Source organism: Hyla sarda, chromosome 3 (assembly GCF_029499605.1).
Source record: "Hyla sarda isolate aHylSar1 chromosome 3, aHylSar1.hap1, whole genome shotgun sequence".
Taxonomy (NCBI): Eukaryota; Metazoa; Chordata; class Amphibia; order Anura; family Hylidae; genus Hyla; species Hyla sarda.
In genome coordinates, this window is record NC_079191.1 from 266,136,196 (window position 1) to 266,152,180 (window position 15,985).

The 15,985-nt window shown below is 40.9% G+C and overlaps 1 protein-coding gene across 11 annotated transcripts in view; it reads left to right on the forward strand.

Moving 5' to 3' along the window:
• The window catches only part of EYA4 (EYA transcriptional coactivator and phosphatase 4), a 401,807-nt gene that overhangs the window by 368,603 nt on the left and 17,219 nt on the right, over positions 1-15,985 (forward strand). For all 11 annotated transcript variants that reach the window (XR_008891352.1, XM_056566571.1, XM_056566572.1 and 8 more), the window contains 2 exons: positions 10,724-10,782; positions 15,225-15,385. Coding sequence is in view for 10 of the 11 variants with exons in the window: in XM_056566571.1 (XP_056422546.1) it covers positions 10,724-10,782; positions 15,225-15,385 (220 nt within the window). In the remaining variant the exon portion in view is untranslated. The remainder of the gene's footprint in view (positions 1-10,723; positions 10,783-15,224; positions 15,386-15,985) is intronic.

Consider the following 15,985-nt stretch of genomic DNA (forward strand, 5'->3'; position numbering starts at 1 on the left):
TTCTCATTTGATGAACAGAGATATAAACCAGAGTTTTTACCAAACAGATTTAAGTTAATCTCATACATTTATGTTAATGTCAGTAAGTAAGTTCATACCTTGTGGTATGTTAAAGCATAAACTGTAGTATGATGCCTGTTTACGTCACAATTTTGTTAAATTTTTTTGCCATGGATTCAGCAAAATAGCACTGAAAATACTGCAAACCACCATATGTATAAGCACCTTCTTACAGGTTTCAGAGAATAAAAGTTTATTTTTTGTGTCACTTGAAGTTATAGATCAATTTATGAAAACAAGCAGCAAACATATTCTGATACATATGAGATTAAACTCATAATATTCATCATTATTGTGCAACTCTACATATATTATACAAAGTCCCCATAAGAGACCAGTATTATACCATTAGTAAATGGCACATGGTAGAAATGGACTCATGCTGCAGATTTTGCTTTGGGGTCCAAAAGCTTCAAGTTACATCTCATATGTACTGGATGGAGCAATCACAATTAACCAAAAATATACAAAAGGGGAACATACACTAACAATGCAGAGGACTGCCTCCTCTTTGCTGCCCTCCCACCTTACAGTATAGTATGAGGCTCACATACAAAGTTTTTAGCCCCCTCTTTCCCCTCCCTCTTTCCCAAACTACAGGCAACCAAATAATATGTTCTCAACACTACATACCATGTGCACTGGCAGATCATTGTTATCAGAGGGATATTGGGGACATTTTTCTTTGGCTTTTACACCACTTGAATGTTCTAAATGTCCCTGCAAATTTTGTGCAATAGCAATTTTTGCATAATTTTAATCTTTTAAGGACGCAGGGCGTACCTGTACGCCCTGCGCCCGGTACCGGTATATAACGCAAGGTCACAGTTCGGCCTGGTGGCTAATGAAAGCTGGGACCCTGGGCTAATAGCATGTGGCACTGATCGTTGTGCCGTGCTCTATTAACCCTTTAGACGTGGCATTGAAAGTTGATTGCCGTGTCTAAAATGAAAATGAAAGATTCCCAACAGCTTAGTTGGGCTGATCGGGAACATCGTGGTGAAATCGCAATGTCCTGATCAGCTAGAATGCGAGTGGATGTCCCCTTACCTGCCTCCGTCGCGTCCGATCGGCGATTGATTGCTCCAAGCCGGAAAACCAGGCTTGAGCAATCGACCGCCGATAACACTGATCTTTGCCGTGTCAATGCACAGCAATGATCTGTGTAGCAGATCAGTGTGTGCAGTGTAATAGCCACTAGGGGTCCATAACACTGCAAAAAAAATAAAAGTGTGAAAAAATAAATAAAGATAATTTAGCCCCTTCCCTGATAAAAGTAAGAATCACCCCCCTTTTCCCATTTAAAAAAAAACTGAGAAAATAAAATAAACATATGTGCTATTGCCGCATGAGTAATTGTCTGAACTATAAAAATATATTGTTAATTAAACCGTTCGGTCAATGGTGTACACGCCCAAAAATTCCAAAGTCCAAAATTGTGTATTTTGGTCACTTTTATATCATGAAAAAATGAATAAAAGCGATCAAAAAGTCTGATCAATATAAAAATAGTACCGACAAAAACTTCAGATCACAGCGCAAAAATGAGCCCAATACCGGCCCCTACGCGGAAAAAAAAAATTATAGGGGTCAGAAGATGACAATTTTAAACGTATAAATTTTCCTGCATGTAGTTATGATTTTTTTTTTGAAGTAATACAAAATCAAATCTATATGAATAGGGTTTCATTTTAACCGTATGGATCTACAGAAGATAAGATGTCATTTTTACCAAAATAAGCACTGCGTAGAAACGGAAGGTTCCAAAATTTACAAAATTGCATTTTTTTCTTCAATTTTGTCGCACAATGAATTCTTTTTCCGCTTTGCCGTAGATATTTTGGTAAAATGACTAATGTCTCTGCAAAGTAGAATTATGGCGTGAAACATTTGCCATAATATAGAATTTTAGGTGCAAAATTGAAAGCGTTATGATTTTTAGAAGGTGATGTGGAAAAAATGAAAATGCGAAAACAGGAAAAACCCTTAGTCCTTAAGGGGTTAAGAAGAACATCTTTCAAAGTTGTCTACTGTTTAGTGCACCATACCACACTTTTTGCAGTGGAGCTGTATTTATTATTTGCACAAATTAAATTTAGAAGTGTTTTTTTTTTTTTTTGTTGCTCAAAGCCTACTTTGTTTGCGCAAACCTACACCACCTAATAGGACATATACAAAAGTGTCAGATGCTAGAGCACAAAGCTTAAACCAATCTCTGCAGCTCACTGGTTTCTATAATTGCACACAATATATCAAGTGCTTTGGACTTTTTTTTGGCAAATATTTAGCAACTGTGCAACTGGAGGTTCAAGCTTAAGGTCCTACAAGGTAATATTTTCTGAAATATTACCTGTACCACGAGCCACACCAGAGAGGCAGTGGGAGATCAGGGAGTAAACAAGTGGCTCAGAAGCTGGTGTTGGAAGGAGGGGTTTGGGTTCCTGGAGAACTCGGCCAACTTTGCTGTCGGATACTGGCTCTACTGTAGGGACGGGCTGCACCTCAATGGGGAGGGTACAGCTGTGCTTGGGGAGAAGATGGCTAGAAGGGTGGAGGAGTGTTTAAACTAGGGACTGGGGGGGAGGGAACCTACAACATAGAGGGGGAAGATAGTGTAGATAGAGAGGGGGGACTTAGTAATATACCTGGGGGTGGAGCGGAGGGAAGGGTTAGAATAGTTAATCGGGATAGACTTCATAGGAAGAAAAATCATACACCATTGAATTGCATGATAACTGGAGTGGTTGATGTGTGAAGAAAATTACAACAAAGTGGGTATAACAAAGACTTGGTTGGACGACAGTTGTGACTGGGCGGTCAACATACAGTGATATAGTCTATTTAGGAAGGATCGGAAAAAACGGAAGGGATTTGTCTTTATGTGAAATTGAGTCTGAAGAACGCACTGCGGGAGGATATATGGGAGGGAAACGATAATGTGGAGTCATTATGGGTAGAAATATATGGCGATAAAATAAAAAAAAATTCGGGTAGGGTTTGTTATAAGCCACCAAACATAATGGAAGAGGCAGAAGATCAATTACTGAAGCAAATAAACAAGGCAGCTGTCAGGAACCGGACCAGTATGCGGGTAGGATATGGGTAGTGGATCCTCCGTGTCAGTGAGGCGATGGCGTGGGCTGTACCAGGGGACCGTTTCTAAGAAGTTACTGGTTTTCACCAGTGCCCGCCGCAAGGCGGGATGGACTTGCTGCGGCGGTAACTCCCAGGTCGTATCCCCTGATAGCAACTCGACCTCACTGACAGCTGAGATAGGCATGGTACACAAGCATAAAATGAAGGCAAGGTCGGACGTAGCAAGAGGTCAAGGCAGGCGGCAAAGGTTCGTAGTCAGGGGAAACGGCAAAGGGTCTGGATACACAGGCTAGGGATACACACAAAACGCTTTCTCAGGGCACTAGGGCAACAAGATCCAGCAAGGACAGGAAGGGGTTTTTATGTGTAGGGAGTGATTACACTTAATTGGGCCAGGCACCAATTAGTGGTGCACTAGCCCTTTAAATTTCAGAGAGCCGGCGTGCGCGTGCCCTAGAGAGCGGGGCCGCACACGCCGGGACGGGACAGGAGGAGGACAGGGCAGGTGAGGGGATTGGGATCGCATCCCCGCCGGTGATACTAGAACAGCGCTCCCAGGTCAGCAGGTCTGACCGGGGCGCTGCATCCAGGAGAATGCCGCAAGCGCTCCGGGGAGGAACAGGGACCCAGAGCAATCGGCGTAACAGCAGCAAATCAGAATGATGTGATAATAATGGGGGACTTTAACTATCCTGATATTAACTGGGAGACTGTGAATCTCATAAAGGAAACAGGTTTATGACTATAGCTAAATAAAATTATCTGTCCCAAATAGTACAGGGCCCGACCAAAGGGGGAGCCCTACTAGACTTTATATTAACCAACAGATCTGATAGAGTAACTGATGTGCAAGTAGAAGGACACCTAGGAAATAGTGATCATAATATAATACATTATAACTTGTTCTTCAATAAGGGAATCTCGCGAGGAGCCACAAAAATAATGAATTTTTGGAAAGCAAAGTTCGATCAATTAAGAAGAGAAGCCCTTATCAATATAAAATGGGATGATGTCCTCAAAAATATGAAAACTGACACTAAATGGGAGACTTTTAAGAATATCTTAAATTCTCACTGTAAGATGTATATACCCTAAGGGAATAAAAAGGTCAGAAATAAAAGAAAACCAATATGGATGAATAAAAATGTTACGGGGGCAATAAATGACAAAAATAAAGCATTTAAACTACTAAAACAGGACGGCAGTGAGGAAGCATTAAAAAGCTATAGAGAAAAAGTTAAAATATGTAAAATACAGATAAAAGCCGCAAAAATAGAGACAGAAAGACTCATTGCCAAAGAGATTAAAACTAACCCCAAAATATTCTTTAACTATAGAAATAGCAAAAAGGTCAAAAATGAAAGTTTAGGCCCATTAAAAAATGATGAGGAAGGAATTATAGACAGGGATCAGGAAAAAGCAAATATACTAAACAAATTCTTCTCCACTGTATTCACCGAGGAAAATGAAATGCCAGGTGAAATACAGCGAGATAAGGTAAACTCCCCAGTACAGGTCACCTGTCTAACTCAGGAAGAAGTACAGTGCCATCTACAAAAAATCTAAATAGACAAATCACCAGGTCCAGATGGCATTTACTCCCGAGTTCTAATGGAATTAAGTATTGTAATAGACAGACCTCTATTTTTAATATTCAGGGACTCTATAGTAACAGGGACTGTTCCCCAGGACTGGCGCATGGCAAATTTGATGCCAATATTTAAAAAGGGGACAAAAGGTGACCCCGGGAATTACAGACCTGTTAGTTTAACCTCTGTTGTATGTAAATTGTTTGAGGATTTTCTAAGAGATGCTATTTTGGAGTATATTGATAAAAATAAATGTATGACACCTTATCAGCATGGCTTTGTGAGGGATCGGTCCTGTCAAACTAACCTGACCAGCTTTTATGAGGAGGTGAGCTCCAGACTGGACCAGGGGCAATTGCTGGATGTCGTATATCTGCATTTTTCCAAAGTATTTGATACGGTCCCACATAAAAGGTTGGTGCATAAAATGAGAAGGATTGGGCTGGGGGAGAATGTGTGTAAGTGGGTAAGTAACTGGCTCAGTGATAGGAAACAAAGGGTGGTTATAAATGGTACTTATTCTGATTGGGTGACTGTTACTAGTGGGGTACCACAGGGGTTAGTCTTGGGTCCTGTTCTATTTAATATATTTATTAATGACCTTGTAGATGGGTTGAATAGTAAAGTAGCAATCTTTGCAGATGATACTAAACTCTGTAAAGCGGTAAACACTATAGAGGACAGTGCACTGTTACAAATGGATCTGGATAGGTTGGAGATTTTGGCTGGGAAGTGGCAGATTAGGTTTAACACTGATAAATGTAATTTAATGCACATGGGAAGGAAAAATCCCGGACGGGGTTATGTAATAAATGGGAGAACACTTGGGACAACTGACGTAGAAAAGGACTTAGGGGTCTTAGTTAATAGCAAACTTAGCTGTAGTGACCAGTGTCGGGCAGCTGCTGCCAAGGCAAATAGAATCATGGGGTGCATCGATAGGGGCATAGATGCCAACAGCAAGGAAATAATTCTACCGCTGTACAAATCATTAGTCAGACTATACATAGAATACTGAGTACAGTTCTGGGCACCAGTGTACAAGAAAGATATAGTAGAGCTGGAGAGGGTTCAAAGACGGGCAACCAGAGTAATACGAGGAATGGGAGGACTACAGTACCCAGAAAGATTATCAGAATTGGGGCTATTTAGTTTAGAAAAAAGAAGGCTTAGGGGAGACCTAATAACTATGTGTAAATATATGAGGGGGCCGTACAGAGATCTCTCCCATGATCTATTTATACGCAGGACTGTATCTATAACAAGGGGGCATCCTCTACGTTTAGAGGTAAGAAGGTTTCTACACAACCATAGACGGGGGTTCTTTACTGTAAGAGCAGTGAGACTGTGGAATTATCTCCCGGAGGAGGTGGTCATGGTGAACTCTGTAAAAGAGTTCAAAAGGGGTCTGGATGCATTTTTGAAGAATAAGAACATTGATAGTTATGTATACTAGATTTATAGGGACAGAACGTTGGTCCAGAGATTTATTCTGACTGCCTAATTGGAGTCGGGAAGGAATTTTTACCTCTAGTATGAGGGTTTTTTGCCTTCCCTTGGATCAACTCAGTAGGGACTCATTAGGGTTATAGGTTGAACTAGATGGACTCTGGCCTTTTTTCAACCTTACGAACTATGTTACTATGTTAAACAATACACCAAGCAAACAGGGGTAAAATCTCTACTACGTTACACCAACATTGATAAATGTCCCCATTGAGTCTAACAAATACCCTTGCTAGAAATGTAAAAATAGAATTATAATACTTTGCTATGTGGGGCATAAAAACATCTACCAGAACAAACAAAAATAAATATCTTAAGGAAACACCTGAAGGACAAAAAAGGAACTTTTATGAAGAAATGTATGCTCTCCTGGTAATTAATCTGTTTTGTTTTCTGTTAAAGGGGTTGTGCGCTGCACTGCCTTTCAGAGCTCCGCTTGCAGCGTCCGGAAGTTCATTACTCCGAACGCTATGTGCGGGCTTCTGTGTTTGCGGCCGCCCCCTCGTGACGTCACACCCGGCCCCTCGTGACGTCACGCCAGCCCCCTCAACAAAAGTTTATGGGAAGGGGGCGCGACCACTGTCTCGCCCCCTTCCCATAGACTTTGGTTGAGGGGGCGGGGCGACGTCCCGAGGGGGCGGGTGTGACATCACGAGGGGGCGGTCGTGACGTTACGAGGGGGGTGGCCGCGAACACAGAAGCCCGCACACAGCGTTCGGAGTAATGAACTTCCGGACGCTGCGAGCGGAGCTCCGAAAGGCAGGGCAGCACACAACCCCTTTAAACCCTTCCCTCAAACTCATGTGCAAGTGAAAAAAACTCCAAATAAACAAATACATTTGGTATTGCCATATGCAGAATTATCTATAATGTTATTGATCCTCTAAGCAATATTCATTTGTAAGAAAAAGTTTTATTTTTTTGAAAAAGAACTAAAAGAAAACAAAAGCTCAACATAAATATGAAATCCCCCAAATGTTGCAAAATTGCAGGAGTTTTTTTTTTACAATTTTACCCCACACATTTTTGCCAGTTTTACTGTAGGTGAAAAATAAGAAAGTTATGTCTCTTAAAAGACAAGTAAGAAAAAATGAAAATGTGAAAATGAAAATTGTCTCAATTAAATTGTCTCATTAACCCCTTAAGGACTCAGCCCATTTTGGCCTTAAGGACAATTTAATTTTTACGTTTTCATTTTTTCCTCCTCGCCTTCTAAAAATCATAACTCTTTTATATTTTCATCCACAGACTAGTATGAGGGCTTATTTTTTGCGTGACCAGTTGTCCTTTGTAATGACATCACTCATTATATCATAAAATGTATGGCGCAACCAAAAAACACTATTTTTGTGGGGAAATTAAAACGAAAAACGCAATTTTGCTAATTTTGGAAGGTTTTGTTTTCACGCCGTACAATTTATGGTAAAAATGACATGTGTTCTTTATTCTGAGGGTCAATACAATTAAAATGATACCCATTATTATATACTTTTATATTATTGTTGCGCTTAAAAAAAATCACAAACTTTTTAACCAAATTAGTACGTTTATAATCCCTTTATTTTGCTGACCTCTAACTTTTTTATTTTTCCGTATAAGTGGCGGTATGGGGGCTCATTTTTTGCGCCATGATCTGTACTTTTTTTTGATACCACATTTGCATATAAAAAACTTTTAATACACTTTTTATAATTTTTTTTTTAATAAAATGTATTAAAAAAGTCGGAATTTTGGACATTTTTTATTTTTTTTCGTTCACGCCGTTCACCGTACGGGATCATTAACATTTTATTTTATTAGTTCGGACATTTACGCACGCGGCGATACCAAATATGTCTATAAAAAATGTTTTTTTACGCTTTTTGGGGGTAAAATAGGAAAAAACGGACGTTTTACTTTTTTATTGGGAGAGGGGATTTTTCACTTTTTTTTTACTTTTACTTTTACATTTTTTTACATTTTTTTTTACACTTGAATAGTCCCCATAGGGGACTATTCATAGCAATACCATGATTGCTAATACTGATCTGTTCTATGTATAGGACATAGAACAGATCAGTATTATCGGTCATCTCCTGCTCTGGTCTGCTCGATCACAGACCAGAGCAGGAGACGCCGGGAGCCGCACGGAGAAAGGAGAGGGGACCTCCGTGCGGCGTTATGAATGATCGGATCCCCGCAGCAGCGCTGCGGGCGATCCGATCGTTCATTTAAATCTCGAACTCCCGCAGATGCCGGGATCTGTATTGATCCCGGCACCTGAGGGGTTAATGGCGGACGCCCGCGAGATCGCGGGCGTCGGCCATTGCCGGCGGGTCCCTGGCTGCGATCAGCAGCCGGGATCAGAAGCGCATGACACGGGCATCGCTCCGATGCCCGCGGTTATGCTTAGGACGTAAATGTACGTCCTGGTGCGTTAAGTACCACCTCACCAGGACGTACATTTACGTCCTGCATCCTTAAGGGGTTATAGAGTTAATGAACTTTAGGGTGTGTCTGAAGATCTTGCCTAAAGTTTACTTTCCTACTTGTCGCAGGTGTATTCTTGTGTTACTCAAGTCCACATGACATTCTTTTTCAATTAGTAAATCATATTTAAGTCATTTTCCATGCAACAGATGGGAATTATCATGTCATAGTTTGGCATTAGTTTGCTTGCTATACCCCTTCAGCTGTAATAAAACAAGCATAACACAGATTAGCCCTGCATCAGAAGGCTTTGAGGCAACTAAAAGTATTATTATTATTACTACAGTTATCTGCTGCCTTTGAGATTGTAAAGCTTTTGAGTTATCAGCCCATATGGTCCTAGACGGCTGCATTGATTTATTTTATGTAGTTATATAGCACATTTTGCATTATTTCTTTGGTGAGTGGTTTAGTAATTTTATTTAACAAAATACATACGCAGTTGCCACTATATATATATATATATATATATATATATATATATATATATAAATATATAAATATATATATATATATATCTTATATGTATGTTAAATGGTTATCCAGAAATAGAAAAACAGAGAAAAAATTTTTCAAAAACCGCTCCCTGTCAGTTTCCCGGTTGTGTGTGGTCCTGCAGCTCTGTTCCATTGAAGTTAATGGAGCCAAGTTGTAATACTACACACAACCTGGGGACAGACGTGGAGCTTTTTCTGAAAGAAATTAGCTCTGCTTTTGTATTCCTGGACAACCCCTTTAACTTAAAATCTATTTTGAAAAGGTATCATGACATGCTAACATATAAATATGTGCATGCCTTAAAGAGTAGCTCCCACCATCCCTTTTCCTTTTTTTTTTCTGTCCCTGCCTATTGCCCATCTATCCTTAACCCCCTCCCTGCCTTTTTTACTATATTAAAAAAGCCTTTATGTCTGCCTGACGTCACTGATGCCTGCTGGGGCTGACACTTCCGCCCTTAGTTCATCTACACAGGGTGCCTCCAGCTGTTTGACAACTACAACTCCCAGCTTGCCCTGACATCTATTGGCTGTCAGGGCAAGATGGGAGTTGTAGTGGTGAAACAACTGGAGGCACCCTGTGTTGAAACCATTATCTTTTGTTACGGCCGCTACCCCGAACCCCGCCGCGCAACCCGCTCTATCTACGAAGCCCCCCTCATCCCATCACCGCCGCTCAAGCCATTTTACCCACCCCACCCCAAAAATCAATTACCAAAATGCAGGGGTGCAGGACAGTCAAGAGGCAGCATCTGCTGGGAGGCAGGGCCGTTGTGTGGAGCTAGGGAACCAATGGGCACACATCCTCTGTGCTCTCAGCTCACTCCCTGCCTGTCTGATTGACAGGCAGGGAGCGAGCGCAGGCTGATTGGCTGACTGAATTAGGACCGATAGCCCGGCCGGCTAAAAGGGAGACCCCTAGTGGCCAGTTTTCACATATATAAAATAAACTATTTTAATTTAAAAAAAAATAATTAAAGTATTTTAGAGATATATTGTAGTACAAAAGTACTACAAGGTATCCAAAAAAAGGTTGGTGACAGTGCCCATTTAAAGTCCCCAACAATGGAAAAAAAAAAAAAAACACAGCCCTAACAGTGTCAGGGTGAAGTCTATGACCATTAAATGGCAGAAATAAACTAAACTGGAGAATTTGTCTTACCACTGTCTTACAGAATCCTATTGTGTCCTTACAATTAAGATAACATAATCTTTGTTTTATATATAAGTGGAGGATATGAATTTGAGTCTATATTGAGTTATAATTGCCACATTAAAATAAACACAAACAAAAGATAGATATAATAAATCATATCAATATCCTGTATTAGTATAGCATGATACTTTTAGTTATGTGTAGAAAAAGTGGAAAATGGTGCCATCTTCTGGCCAAGAGTTGTTATACATATGAACAGAAATGTCAACACACTACATAACCAGACACTTAACATGACTCTCAGTACATAATATTGCTTACATAAATTTCTATAATTTTTTTGTTTTTAGGAATGCGATCAAGTCCATGTCGATGATGTTTCATCAGATGATAATGGCCAAGACTTAAGGTAGTGTTTAGTAAGAGTAGGGCTTTGGAATATTATAGTAAAAAATAAGAGTGTCAAAAACCATGATTTTGTATATAATAATAGCGTTTGCTCATACAATAACACCAATGGAGAAGAAGCAAGACCGGGGTGAATGTGTCCTAAAAGCAAATTTTTGGATCAGGATCACATGGATAAGTAGTAAATGCTTCTGATCAGTATTCCCCCTTAAAGGGGTACTCCTCTGCTCAGTGTTTGGAACAAACTGTTGCAAACGCTGAAGCCGGCGCCGGGAGCTCGTGATATCATAGCCCCACCCCCTCATAATGTCACGCCCCACCCCCTCAATGCAAGTCTATGGGAGGGGGCGTGAAAGCCGTCACGCCCCCTCCCATAGACTTGCATTGAGGGGATGGGGCATGACATCATGAGGGGGTGGGGCTATGACATCAAGAGCTCCCGGCGCAGGCTCCAGCGTTTGGAACAGTTTGTTCCAAACGCTGAGCAGAGAAGTACCCCTTTAAGACACCTAAGGGACTTTGGAGTCTTGTCTTCCAAAAGGGCCACAGAAGGGTGGTAATGGGGTTTGGATTTTTTGAGCTGATAATGGAAATATCTTTGTGATTCTTGCTGCAGTTTAGCTGACAATTGCACATATTTATACAGATACAGTATATACAGTGTCTCTTGGGACACTTCACTTTATCTTTTATTTTCAGTATAGTTCATTGTTAAATATGGACCGCATCAGATTTTATGCTTTGTACACCATATGATTTGAGACTGGTTTTCCAGCATTGAAGTTGCTGTGTAGGTGCCTCCGTTGGCTAGATGCAAAATTTTAATTCCTCCAAAGGAACAATATGCCATAAATGTCTGATAGATGGGACCCACACGAACAGTAAGTGCAAAGGTTTCACACAGGTGTGGAAAAAATGCTGCAAAGTAAGAATACCTTAATATTATATTTTTATCAAAATGAGTAAACAGAAGAAAAATCTAAATGGAATCAATATTTTGCCATCATTTGTCTTCAACACAGCATTCATTCTTCTAGGTACACTCAAACACAGTTTTTGAAGGAACTCGGCAGGGAGGTTGTTCTAAACATCTTTGAGAACTAACCACAGATCTTCTGTGAATATAAGCTTGGTCAAACCATTCTGTCTCTTTATGTAATCCCAGAGAGACTTAAAGGGCTTATCCACCATAAGGGGATTTTTAGTATGTACCTGGCAGGCAGTATTGGACATGCTTAGGAAGGATCTGCGCTTGTCTTGGGGCTAAATGGCTATGTTGTGAGATTACCATAATGCTGTGGCTATCTTTTTGTGATCTGGTATTTCCTGTTTGGCTTTTCTTTTTTTGACTACAAATCCCACATTTCCATTTTCCTCCCTCCCACACATCAGCCACCCCACCCATTGAAACATAAATGAGCTGCATCTATTCAAAAGACCTGTGGTTTTCAATCAGGGTGGCTACAGCATTAGTTGCAGATTGATCCCTCTCCCACCAAGCAATCTCTCCACCCATTGAAGCAGACAGGCTCCCTGTCATCAGCTGACTAGTGAGTCAGGTCTCGGCCGCATTGCAACCTGGGAAAAATATGAGACAACAGTCATTTGGTATGCTGTTAAAAATTAATACTGGGGTGAAACTCACATAAGAATTGTGAGAAAACCGTCACACACAGGTACAGACACTATATTGTGAACTACACTAACTTTACAGCCCCTGTAGTATAGTCAAATAAAAAAAAATCCTGGAATACCCCTTTAAGAAGTGATAATTAAGGTTCTGTGGGGGCCATATGAACACTTTGAGGACTTCTTGCTCTTCTTTACACTGAAGATAGTTCGAATTGACATTGGCTGTGTGTTGTGGGTTGTTGTTTTGCTGCAGAATAAATTTGGACCCTTTCTGATGGTATAAAGGATAAATATGTGCCTCCATTTCTCAGCATTGAGGACACCATTAATCCAGACCAAATCCTCAAAATGCAGCACCCAAACTTAGAAGGAACTTTGTCATACTTCAATGTTGTCTGCAGATACTATTGCACTCTTCTCTAAACCTTTGGTGACACATTGCCTTCGGTTAAAGCCAGATATTTTACATTTTGACTCATTAGTCCAGGGCAGCTGCTGCCATTTTGTGCACCTCAAAACCTATGTATACTTGAATCCCTTGGCCACATTAAAGGTATAGCTTTTTGACTGCAATTCTTCCATGAAGACCTTTTCTGACCAGACTTCTCCAAACAGTAGATGGTGTACCTGGGTTTCACATGTTTATGCCAGTTTTAGCTGATGACACTTCTGAACATCTTCCGATCCTAAAGGAAAGTAAGCATGAGGTGTCTTTCATCTGCTGCACTTAATTCCCTTGGAAGACCACAATCTTCAATGATGACCATTTCTTGTGCTCCTTTGAAAGAGCTTGAACAGCACATCTTGAAATCATAGTCAGTTTCGAAATCTTTGCTGATGCAGGAAAACTACCATGTGTCTTGTTGCTGTGGTCAGTGTTGCCACTGTGTATGAGCTGTGGCATGAAACTGTCTTCCCCCTTGTAGTAGAGTGTGGCTGTTCTTCACCCAGTTTTAAGCCTCCTACACAGCTGAAGCTATTTTGAAGAGTGGTTGTGCCAACTATTTTATTGATTTAGATTTCTCTTTTGTTCATTTACTTTGAATTCTGTTAATTTATCAAATTAAACTATCAACACTATTAATTCTATTTTTTTAACCCCTTAAGGACTGAGCCCTTTTTCGCAATTCTGACCACCGCCACTTTACAAATTAATAACGCGAAAACGCTTTTACCGAATATTCTGATTCTGAGATTGTTTTTTCGTGACATATTCTACTTTATTTTGGTGGTAAATTTTCGGCGTTAATTGCATCCTTTTTTGGTGAAAAATCCCAAAATTTCATGAAAATTTTGAAAATTTTGCATTTTTGTAACTTTGAAGCTCTCTAATTGTAAGGAAAATGGATATTCCAAATAAATTTTATTTTTCTTCACAAACACAATATGTCCACTCTATGTTGGCATCATAAAATGGACATACTTTTGCTTTTTGAAAAAATTAGAGGGCTTCAAAGTAGAGCAGCAATTTTCAAAAATGCCATGAAAATTGCTAAATCTGAAGGGACAGATGTTACAGAACTACAACTCCCAGCATGCCTGGGCAGTCGAGGAATGCTGAGAGTTGTAGTTTGGCAACATCTGGAGGGCTACTGTTTGGACACCACTGTAACAGTGGTCTCCAAACTGTGACCCTCCAGATGTTGCAAAACTACAACTCCCAGCATGCCCAGACAGCCTTTGGCTCTCTGGGCATGCTGGGAGTTGCAGTTGGCCCCCCTAGTGGTTGCCACAGTAAAGATCGATTTACTTTCACTTTCAATTCCCCCCCCCCCCCACTGTCAATTCCCTACCTGATCAGGATCCCGCAGGCTCCAGCGAAGATCCCGGGTCCCCAGGCATCTTCTCCTGCAGGTACGGCCTCCATCTTCTTCCCAGAGCCCCTCGACATCCAGGGGCGGGCAGAACGGGGGGTTGCCATGGCAACCCCCCGTCCTGCGCTGCCATTGGTCAGAACTCCGTTCTGAGTAATGGCAGGGGATAGGAGTAGATCGCAGCTTTGCGATCTCACTCCAATCCTTTAGGCTGATCGGGGGTGTTGCTGACAACTCCGATCAGCCCTATTTTCCGGGTGATCGGGTCACCAGAGACCCGTTCAGCCCGGAATTGGAGAAAATCGCATGTCTGAATTGACATGCGATTTTCTCCGATCGACGACATGGGGGGGTCTCAGGACCCCCCTGGGTGATGTGCCAGGGTGCCTGCTGAATGATTTCAGCAGGCATCTGGCTCCGGTCCCCAACCGGCTAGCGGTGGGGACCGGATTTCCCACGGGCGTATGGATACGCCCTTGGTCCTTAAGGACTCAGAATGCAGGGCGTATCCATACGCCCTGTGTCCTGAAGAGGTTAAGCAGTCTTACTTTGCAGCATTTTTCACACCTACCTAAAACTTTTGCACAGTACTTTATCATCAGACACTTTCTGTGCTAGGCTGTTTCCGTAATTCAAAAGTTATGGAAACAGCAGAGCTCACTGTGCTACGTATTTTCTTAGTTATGGAAACAGTAGAACATAGTGAGCGCCAATGTTCAGCCTCCACCTGGCCTCAACAAGGGTATGCTGGTCTTGACACCCACCATCTGGAGATAGGTGTGTGACCTGCTTCAGCCATAGGTGTATGGCATACCCTGTACATGTGTCATAAACATCTACAATTGGAAAAACCCATTATACAATTCCACCTATAATCTGCTCATATTATATGGGTAATATATTAATATATAAAGTGATTGATTGTAAATGTTTATTTTATTTGCCTCTTTTGGTGCTTTTTACCTTTACACTTTTTTTAATGATCTGTTTCCTACAGTTCTTACAGTTTTGCCACTGATGGCTTCCGAGCAGCAGCAAGCAGTACTACACTCTGCTTACCAACTGGTGTGAGGGGTGGCGTGGATTGGATGAGAAAGTTGGCGTTCCGATATAGACGAGTAAAAGAGCTGTACAATACTTACAAGAACAATGTAGGAGGTATTTTACCTTTGTTTAGAATCTCCCTAACATGGCTGCAGTTTGAGCTTGATATAGACACATAAAAATGTTTGCTGTTAACACAGAGAAAATAACTTATTTTTAGTGTTTGTTCACACAAAACAGATTTTACTGTCACTCATCATTTTCACCAGGATCATGATGCAAAGATTGCAGTTGAGGCACAGAGGCACATATGCATTAAGATTACACTACTATTGAAATACAGGTGAAACTCAAATTTTTTTTTATATCATGCAAAATTTATTTATTTCAATAATGCAACTTAAAAGGTGAAACTAATATATGAGATAAAGATAGACTCATTGTTTGCAAAGCAAGATAATTCAAGCCGTGATTTGTCATAATTGTGATGATTATGGTTACAGCTCATGGAAACCCCAAAGCCCCCCCCCCCCCCCAATTACTATTATTTGGGGGGCCATGTCATCTGCTGGTGTTGGTCCACTGTCCTTCATTAAGTCCAGAGTCAATGCATCCGTCTACCAAGACGGATCATGCTTCCTTTTCTTTCAAGTTGAATTAATGATATACAATGAACTTTTGCACGATATTCAAATTTTTCGAGTTGGGAGACAC